A 10790-nucleotide genomic window follows, 5' to 3' on the forward strand; every position below is an offset into this window, starting at 1 on the left:
GCTGTGCTTTAACCCGCTGCGCCACCAGGGAGGGCCCCAGCATCATTTTTAAGAAACTGTTTAAGAATTTTTGTTTTTACTTTTTTAAGACTGAAACTCTTTTTCTTCCTGTTAATATTTATTTTAAAATTTTAATTGTTTTAAGATTTATTTATGCATACAGAACTGGGGTACAGGCCAGGGGTGGGAGGGTGAAGGGAATTCACTAGAGACAGAGTGGGAACAGGATAGCAGATTGACTGAAATGCACTTCTGAGGGGAGCAGCGGATGGATCAGGAGTGCCACGTCATGTGGGTCACCAAACTTACTCACCTCCCTCCGCCCCATCAAACTCATGCTGCAGTTGCTTTGATAGCTTCACAGTGCTGTGCCATATAAGACCTGTTACACCACCAGGGAGGCCCCAGTTTTTATTTTTCAAAAAAATTTATACATATGTACAAGAGCTGGAATGCAGGGAGGTGCAGGGGGTGAGACTTCACCAGAGATAAAAGTGGGGAGCAGAACAGGTATTTCTAATGAAATACACTGAAGAGGGGAACAGTAGACGAGGTAGAAGAGGTCTGCTGTGTCATTGAATCACTTCCCTGGCCGGGTATTGAGCTCATTCTGCACTGGCTGCAGATTGCTTCGTAGTGCTGTGACTTAATCCTGTGCCACCAGGGAGGTCCCCATTTTAATTTTTAAGATATGGTACCTTTTTCTTATATCGTTAATTTTTGTACAATATATGATTCTCCAGGTGTGGTCACTGTAGTTACTCTACTACTAAAGTTCTCATAGTATGTTACCATAGTCCTTAAACTCAATCTCCTTTTCCCCAAGCCCCATTTGTTAAAGACACTCACCTATCTTTCTCCACAATATGGTCATGGCTGCTTTATCAGAAATTAAGTATCGATATGTACTGGGTTTATTTGTGGGCATTCGATTCTGTTCCATGTGTCTATTTTCATTGTAATACCATATAGCTAGTCCTGTGTGTTAGTAATACAATTTAAAGTCAGGTGTAACATGCCTCCATTTTGTTTTGATTGCTTTTGCTATTGAGGCCTTCTATGTATGGTTCCATATAAATTTTAATATTTTTTGTTCAATTTCTTTATACCTTATTGGTGTTTTGAATGGGTGTTGCATTGAATTTATATATCACTTTAGGTAGAGTAGTCACTTTGTTGATATTTCCTCCCCACCCATGAACATAGGTTGTCTTTCCATCTCCTTAATGTCACTGTAGCTATTAACTCCTTTAATAATGTCTTGTATGGGTTTTTTACCTCCTTGGTTAATTCTAAAGTATTTGATTATTTTAACAGATTACAATTGGAATTATTTCTTATTCTTAGACTCTTTGTCTTATTTGTATTTGTTGTTTGAATACAAAAACTCAGTTTTGCATGTTGATTTTACAATCTGCCATTTTGCTGTGTACATCTGTTGTGTCTAATAGCTTTTTGGTAGAGTCTGTGGGGTTTATAATATAGTAGAATTTTTTTTTATTTTTCCAACTTGGATTTACATTATTATTTTCTTGTTGTCTGATAACTACTCTAGTCAAAGACTCATAACATTAAACAGGAGTGGTGATGGTGGGGCATCCTTGTCTTGTTTCTGATCTTAGAGGGAAAGCTGTCAGTTTTTCACCATTGTGTATTGGGTATTAATTTGTAATTTATGACCTTTATTAGATTAACGTAGGTTTCTGTTACCATCTTGCTTAGAGTTTTTATCATAAATGGGTATGGAATCTTAACAAATGCTTTCTGTACATCAGTTGAAATTATATGAGTTTTAGCTGTGCAGTGTATTACATTGATTTACATATATATTTTTAAAGGTTTATTTATCCATACACAACTGGGGTATAGGCCAGAGATGCGGAGGGTGAGAGGGTTCACCAGAGACAGAGCGGGGAGCAGAACAGGCAGATCGACGAAGTATACTGCTGAGGGGAGCAGCGGGCGGGTCAGGAGAGGTCTGCCTCGCCATGTGGATCTCCTCCTGGGCAGGTGGGGATCGAACTCATGTGGAAGTGGCTTAGGCTTCTTAGTGTAGTGCTTTAACCTGCTTCGACACCAGGGAGGGCCCTGATTTACATATTTTAACTATCCTTGCATCCCTGGGATGGATCCTACTTAATGATGTATAATCCTTGTGTGTGTGTAGGCTTTTATTTTGGTGAAGATATTTTGCATTTGTTCATCAGGTGTATTAGTCTGTAATTTTGTTGTGCTTACCTGGTTTTGGTATTAAGGTAATGCTGGCATTGTCAAATGTATTAGGGAATATTACCTCTTGGATTTTTAGGAATTTGAGCAGGATGGGCTTACCTTCTTTCAAGGTTTCACTGAATTCATTTGTAAAGCTGTTTGTTTCTGAGTGTTTTTGGGAAGATATTTTTATTGCTGTTTCAATTTCTAAGCATGTGACTGGTTTATTCACCTCTTCTGTTTCTTGGTTTATTCACCTCTTCTGTTTCTCCTAGTTTGGTCTTAGTAAACTACTTTGATCTAGAAATTTATCCATTTCTTCAACATGGTTGAGAGTTAGTTGGCAAAGTGTTCATGATAATCTATTTTGATTCTTTGTATTTCTGTGCTATTTGTAGCAATTTCATTTCTCTTTTTTCCCCAATTTTGTTTATTAATGTTTTCTTTCTTATTTGCTAGCCTAGCTAAAGGTTCATCTATTTTATCTTCTTGAAGAACCACCTCAGTTTCTTTGATTTATTTTTTTCTTTTGTGTGTGTGTGTCCTACTGAACTAACTTTTGGTTTCATTGGCCTTTTTTATAGTCCTTTTGATCTCTTTATTTCCACTTCTATTGTTGCTTTCTTTCATTAGCTTTGAGTCTAGTTTCTTCCTCTTTTTCAAGTTGCTTTAGATAATAGTATTAGAGTATTGTTTATTGGGATATTTTTCTTGCTTAATGTGGGCCTGTCTTGAAATTATCATTCCTCTTAAGATCATCTTTGCTGCAGTCAACAAATTCTGATATCTTAAAAAAATAGATTTACTTTATTTATGCATAGAAGAGCTGGGGTGTGGAGGTGAGAAGATTCACCAGACAGTAAGGAACAGAACAGTTGGATCTACTGAAATGCACTGGAGAGGAGAGGAGAGCATTGGACAAGAAAAGAGAGGGCTGCCATGTGGGTCAGCTCCCTGGCTGGGGATCAAATTAGTGTTGCAATGGCTGGTATAGTGTCACAGTGCTGAGATTTAACTCCTTGTGCCACCAGCGAGGCACAAATTAAATATATTTAGTTTCAATGTAGTTACTTGATTTGTATTTTAATTTCTAATTTTATCCCATAGCTCTTAAGCAGCATGTGGTTTATTCTCTGAATTTATAGGTTTTCTTTTTTCTTTTTAGTTTGTTTTAATAGTTGATTTCTAGCTTTATGGTATTATTGTCAGAAAGAGTACTTGCTATGATTCCATCCTTCATAGCTTTGTTGTTAATTGATGTGTGTTCCAACATGCAGTTCATGAAAATATTCCCTGTATACTTAAAAAAAAATGTATATGCAGTGTTTTTTGGGGATGGGGTGTTCTGTAGATATATGGTAAGGCTTTTGGGGTTACTTCAGCATTTAATGTAATTTTTGTTTCTATATCTTTTACCTTTTTTTAAGATTTATTTACTTATATATACAGAACTGGGGTACAGGCCAGAGGTACAGGGGCGGTGAGAAGATCCACCAGTCAGAGTGGGAAGCAGAACAGGTAGATCAACGAAGCACACTGATCAGGGGAGCAGCGGGCATCAGGACAGTTCTGCTGTGCAATGTGGATCACCTCCGGGGCTGGAGGTTTAACGTGCACTGAAGCAGCCGTTGCCACCTTTCAGTGCTGCATCCTAACTGGTTGCATCACCAGGGAGGGCCCCCCCCCCCTTTTTTTTTTCAAAGGTTGATTATTTATGCGTACAAGGCCAGAGGTGCAAGGCCTTAGAGGATTCACCAGAGACACAGTGGGGAGCAGGACAGGCAGATGTGCTGAAACACACTACTGAGGGAAGCATCGGGTAGGCCATGTGGGCCACTGCCGTGATCCTGGATCAAATTCGAACTCATGCTGCAGTGGCTGTGGATAGCTACATAGTGCTGCTCTGCAACCTGTTGTACCACCAGGGAGAGCCCTTGTTTCAATATATTATTACCTTTTAAAATTGAATTTGGCTTTTTGATGATAATCCTTATCCTGTCTTGAATGTTAATCTTGGATGAGAAAGGATTCTAAACTGGGTGTATTTTCTTTGAATGCTTTATCATATATTCTCTTGTGCCTATAAAGGTTTCTTTGGAAAAGTGAAAGGATGGTATAATTGGTGTTACCTTAAGTGTTACCCCCCCCTTTTTTTTTTGATATTTTCAGTATTCTATTCTTCTCATAGGTTTTCAAGTTTCTTTAAATTTTTTTTTAAGATTTATTTATTTGTTCATACAGAACTGGGCTACAGGCTAGGGGCTCAGGGGCGGCGAGAGGCTTCACCAGAGACAGAGTGGGGAGCAGAACAGGCAGATCGACAAAGTACACTGCTGAGGGGAGCAGCGGGTGGGTCAGGAGAGGTCTGCCATGTCATGTGGTCACCTCTGGGACAGGCAGGAATCGAACTCATGTGGAAGTGGCTTTTAGATTCTCAGTGCTGTGCTTTAACCCGCTGCGCCACCAGGGAGGGCCTAAATTATTTTTTTTAATGTCTTTGTCTTTCTCCTCCTAGTATTCCCATGATATAAATAAAACATTTCTTTTGGTTTATCCTAAAGTACTTTTATACTCTTCATTAAATGTTTCCCTGTTTCTGTTCTGTTTGTTTATTCTCTAACATTGCACTATTCAGCTAATTACTTTGCTTGCATTGTGCTACTGTACAGGGCCTTTATTATATTTATTTTGGTTTTAGTATTTTTAGGTCCATTAATTCTACCGGTCTCATTTTCTTGATCTTGTTTTCTGTTCTGTTGTATCATTAAAAAATAAAAAAGTGGCCCTCCCTGGTGGCGCAGCGGGTTAAAGCACTGCACTGAGAAACTGAAGCCACTTCCGCATGAGTTCGATTCCCGCCTGCCCCGGAGGTGACCACATGGCGCGGCAGACCTCTCCTGACCCGCCCGCTGCTCCCCTCAGCAGTGTACTTCATCGATCTGCCTGTTCTGCTCCCCTTTCTGTCTCTGGTGAATTCTTTCACCCTCCGCATCTCTGGCCTGTACCCCAGTTCTATATGAATAAATAAATAAATCTTTTTTTTTAAAAAAAGTAACTTGCGTAGAAGAACTGGGGTCTAGTCCAGAAATGCAGGAGGTGAACGAACTCACCAGAGGTAGAGTGGGGAGCAGAGCAAGCAGATCTACTCAAATAACTATGAAGGGAGCAGTGGGTGAGACAGGGGAGGTCTGCTGTGCCATGTGTGTGAGCTCCCTGGCGGGGGTGTTGCATTCAGGTCATAGCAGTGATAGTGCTGAGACTTAATCCATAGGCCAACAGAGAGGTTTTTTTTAAAGGTTCAGTAAAGGTTAGCTTGAACTCCTACAGGTATATTCTGTAGTTACGGACTGAGCCTTCTCAGGGTTGGTTGGTTTTCTGCTGCTGCATCTGTGTTATCTTCTGTCTCTACAAATGTTATTTATTTATTTATTATTACAAAAGTTTATTTTTACATCATTTTGCACATTTTTTTCCCCATCTCGATTGTAATCCCCGCGGGTTTCCCATCACCAAATCACCCGTGTGCCACCACCATAGTCCTGTGCATTTCTCTCCCTTCCCCCTGCTCCCCCCCCCCTTTTTGGTCCCATTCCCCACTCCACCACCACAAAATGTCTCTGGTATATGGCTGTTCATTATTCTTATTATTTTCTCGCCTGGTCCATTAAACTCCTTCTATGAGTGAAACCATCGGTATTTTTCTTTCTCTTTCTGGCTTATCTCACTAAGCATGATCTTTTCCAGCTCCATCCAAGTTGCTGCAAAAGACATGTGTTTCTCTTTTTTGGTTGCTGAGTAATATTCCATTGTATATATGTACCACATCTTTTTTATCCAGTCATCTACTTTTGGACATTTGGGCTGCTTCCATGTTTTCCAATTGTAAATAAAGCAGCAATAAACATGGGGGTACAAGTATCTTTTTCAATCAGTGTTTTTGTGTCTTTTGGGTAGATACCTAGGAGTGGGATTGCTGGGTCGTAGGGAAGCTCCATGTTTAGCAGCTTGAGGAACCTCCAGACAGTTTTCCATAGTGGTTGTACTAGTTTGCATTCCCACCAGCAGTGCAGGAGAGTTCCTTTTTTCTCCACATCCTCGCCAACATTTGTTGTTGCTAGTTGTTTGAAGATGTGCCATTCTCACTGGGGTGAGGTGGTATCTCATTGTGGTTTTAATTTGCATCTCCCTTATTATCTACATTGTTAATTTTTTTAAAGGTTTTTTTTTTTATTTCTATTTATTCATACAGAACTGTGGTACAGGCCAGAGAGGATTCACCAGAGACAGAGGCAGAACAGGCATATCGAGGAAGTACACTGCTGAGGGGAGCAGCGGGCGGGTCAGGAGAGGTCTGCCGTGCCATGTGGTCACCTCCGGGGCAGGCAGGGATCGAACTTGTGCGGAAGTGGCTTAAGCTTCTTAGTGCTGTGCTTCAACCTGCTGCACCACCAGGGAGGGCCTACATTGTTAATTTTTAGAAAACATATTAAAGGAAGTTTTTCTTAAAAGATTTATTTATGCATATAGAACTGGGGTACAGACTAGTGGCGTAGGGGCCATGAGAGGAGTCAATAGAGACAGAGTGGGGAGCAGAACAGAGAAATTGGCAAAGTATAGTGCTGATGGGGAGCAGTGGGTGAGACAGGAGAAGTCTGTGCCATGTCACCTCCCTGGCCAGGAATCAAACTCTTGCAGTGGCTGCAGACAGCTTCATAGTGCTGTGCCCGCCACCAGGGAGGGCCCTAGGCCTACCACTCTTGCTCCTGTTCAGGTAGTTTGAGAATTGGTACCATGAAGGGGTAATAGGTAGAAAGGAAACAGGACAATAGGTTCACAAAGGGTCACCTCCAGTGAATGTCAGGGATCCAAACTTCGTACTGTGTTGCAAGTACCAGAGTTGTGTGGTGCAGTTCAGTAATGTTCCCCTCCTTTATTCCAAGTCCTTGGCCCTAATAGTCTTGGGTTAATCTCAACCTATAGACTATGTTGAAGCACTAGATACAGTACTGGGCATGGGTTGTAATTGAGACCAGCCTGCATGCCTCACATTGTTCTCTTTGCTTTTTCAGCACAGAGCCTTAGCCTGCGTATGCTGACTCCTCTTAGTATCTGATTACTTTAGGTCTGGTTAATAAAAACATTCAGTTATCTCAGTTTTGGCCATGGGTGGGAGGGTGGCCAATGTTCAAATTATCACAGCCTCAAGGCTGTAAGTAACCTATTGTATGAGGAGACACAAAGATCTGACTTGTCTCTTCCTGCTAGTTTAGGCTACAGCTACTCTATATTGGGAACCTTAGGTTCAAGCAAGTTATAATCAACCTGCATCCCTGATCCTCTTAATTCTCGGTAGTGCCTCTAATTCTCGGTAGTGTACCTCTGTCCTGGATTTCAACTCTGCACCCTCTAACCTAGCAGACTACCTTGTCTCCAGAGTCCTTGATGTAGATATATGCTCCTGAGGTAATAGTTGTAGAATTCTCTGCTAACTCTCCCTCTTGTAACTTGTACTTTGCTGGTGTAGCTGCAAACACAGAGTTCTTCCGACCCTTCCCTTTCCACTGACTGTTGTGTTGTATGCTGTAGTCTATAATTTGGGTGTTATTAACTCTGTTCTATAGTTTGGTTGTGAGTATATGGAGGAGACAAATCCTAGTATCTTTACATTGCTACCATCTTGTGGAACTCTATCTCCCACTTTGTATCTTAAGGATTTTAAGGGTCTTTATTGCTTAAAAAAGAATCATACTATGTTCACTTTAAATAAAATCATCATATTCTTTTTCTTGGTCTAGATCAACAATAAGGCTGCAACTGGAGAGGAGGTTCCCCGTACCATTATTGTAACTACACGCTCTCAGTATGGATTGCCAGAAGACGCCATTGTGTACTGTAACTTTAATCAGTTATATAAAATTGACCCTTCTACTTTGCAGATGTGGGCAAATGTGAGTACGTGTATATTCACGATTAATGACTGTTACAGGCCATCTTTGAGTTTCCCTCTCTCTCTCACCATACAGGAGCTGTTACACTCATTTCTACTCTTCAAAAGAGTTGCTTTTTTCTGCCATCCATTTTATTTATCCTTCCAATGTTCATATATCATCTTACAAACCTCTTTATTCACAAACCAGAGATCATCAAACTTTGTTTTAAAATTCATCATTAAAAAAATAATATAATAGTTTAGTTTTACATCATTTTGTGTCTTTTTCCATCTCAATTGTATCCCCATGGGCTTCCCATCACCAGATCACCTGTGTTCCATCACCATAGTCCAGTGAACTTCCCTCTCCCCACCATTTTTGATCCCATTCCCCACTCCATCCCCGTAAAATGTCTCTGATATATAACTGTTCATTATTATTATTGTTGTTTTCTCTCCTGGTCCGTTATACTCCTGCTATGAGTGAAACCATCCAGTATTTTTCATTTTCTTTCTGGCTTATTTCATTAAGCATGATCTCCAGTTCTATCCGTGTTGCTGTAAAAGGCAAAGGCATGTGTGTTTTTTTTTTGTTTGGTTGCTGAGTAATATTTCGTTGTATATATATGTACCACGTCTTTTCAATCCAGTCATCTACTTTCATCAAACTTTTTTTTTTAAGATTTATTTATTTGTGCATACAGAACTGGGGTACAGGCCAGAGATGCAGAGGGTGAGAGGATTCACCAGAGACAGAGTGGGGAGCAGAACAGGCAGATAGACGAAGTACACTGCTGAGGGGAGCAGCGGGCGGGTCAGGAGAGGTCTGCCACACCATGTGGCCCACCTCAGGGGCAGGTGGGGATCGAACTCATGCAGAAGTGGCTCTAGCTTCTTAGTGCTGTGCTTTAACCTGCTTGGCCACCAGGGAGGGCCCTCATCAAACTTTTTTTAAAGGTAAAGATTTTTGTTTTTTGCAGTCTCTATTCTGATAGATCTACTCTGCTTTGCCATTCTAGCAGAAAAAAACAACAACACAGATATTATGTAAATGAATTAGTGTATTTGTGTTTGTTTAAAATTTTATTTACAAAAGCAGGAAACATACCAGATTTGGTTCATAGTCTGTAGTTTGCCAATCCACAGTCTATAGTAAAATCTCTCATGTATGTGTACATGTTTAACATCATTGCAATACTACAGAGTTATAACTAGAAAGAAATGAATATTGTGCCATTACCTCAGTTCATCAGACTAGTTTTTATAAGCAGGACCTTTGGAGATGCTCATGTTTGCTGTCCTTAATTTACACTTAAACTTAACCCATGGAGTTAAAAATGGGGAAATGCCTTTATTTTTGTTATTTGTGTGTGTGTGTGTGTGTGTGTGTGTTATGTTGGTGTTTACACTTAAAAGGGGGATGGTAGAAGAAAAGATGCAGATGAGTACAGGTCCACCATCTTTTCACTTACCAGTGTCTGAAAAATCTGAAAACCAAAAGGTTTTTCATATGTTCATGGTAGATTTAATTAGTGGCAAAACTATCTGAATTGATATTAGACTTTTAAAAAAAATTTTGTGTGAATCTTCTATATCATGTAGAGATTCTGATATGTTTGTTGGGAGTTGCCACTGAGGGTGTTATGTAATATACACGCATTTAAAATCTGAAATGTTCTGAGTTCTGAATTTCTTTCTTTCTGTGAGTTTCAAAGATGACGAAATGGTGAACTTTGTGGCACATTGGGCAGATAAAGATTTAAATCAGGAGTTGGCCAACTGGCTTGTGGGCCAAATTCAGCCCCACTACTTGTTTTTATTAATAGAATTTCAGGTTGTTTTTTTTTTTTTGAATTGCAGGTTTTTTAATTAATGTAAGATTGTTTAGGGAAATAGATTCATACCTCAGATGTATATCGCCACACTGCACCCACCACCAAAGCGCACCTATAGTCCTTTAAAATAGAACACTGGGGACCTTCTCCTGGTGGTGCAGGTGTTAAGGTCTCAGGACTATCCCAGCTAGGGAGCTGACCCACATGGCATGGCAGACCTCTCCTGATAGGCCCATTGCTCTCTTCAGCAGTGTGTTACAGTAGATCTGCCTGTTCTGCTCCTACTCTGTCTCTGATGAATTCATCCCCTGTACCTATGGCCTACACTCCAGCTCATGTATGAATAAGTAAATAAAAATGAATCTTTAAAAAATAGACCATTGGGGCCCTCCCTGGTGGTGCAACAGGTAAGGACGCAGCACTGCAAGCTAGCCTCAAACCCTTCAGTGTGAGTTCGATCTTAACCCCAGAGGTGATTTACATGGCGTAGCAGATTTCTCTTATCTCATCCACTGCTCCCCTTAGCAGTGTACTTTGTTGATCTGCCTGTTCTGCTCCCCATTCTGTCTCTGGTGAATCCTTGCATTGCCCTTGTGACTTTTGCCTGTACCCCAGTTCTGTATGCATAAATAAATAAATCTTAAAAAAAAAAACCATTGGGATCCTTCCACACTTTGTTAAAATTCAGACGTGTGCTCTTCCGATCTGAACGGGGTACAGGCCAGAGATGTGTAGGGTGAGAGGATTCACCCGGGACAGAGTGGGGAGAAGAACAGGCAGATCGACGAAGTACACTGCTGAGGGGAGCAGTGGGC

At 40.6% G+C, this 10790-nt stretch overlaps 1 protein-coding gene across 2 annotated transcripts in view; it reads left to right on the plus strand.

Moving 5' to 3' along the window:
• Positions 1-10790, plus strand: part of OGT (O-linked N-acetylglucosamine (GlcNAc) transferase) — a 49669-nt gene that overhangs the window by 31857 nt on the left and 7022 nt on the right. For both annotated transcript variants that reach the window (XM_004694481.2, XM_004694482.2), the window contains exon 19: positions 8007-8159. In XM_004694481.2, the coding sequence (XP_004694538.1) occupies positions 8007-8159 (153 nt within the window). The remainder of the gene's footprint in view (positions 1-8006; positions 8160-10790) is intronic.

The sequence above is a fragment of the Condylura cristata genome, unplaced genomic scaffold, assembly GCF_000260355.1.
Source record: "Condylura cristata isolate star-nosed mole 26May11 unplaced genomic scaffold, ConCri1.0 scaffold00043, whole genome shotgun sequence".
NCBI lineage: Eukaryota > Metazoa > Chordata > Mammalia > Eulipotyphla > Talpidae > Condylura > Condylura cristata.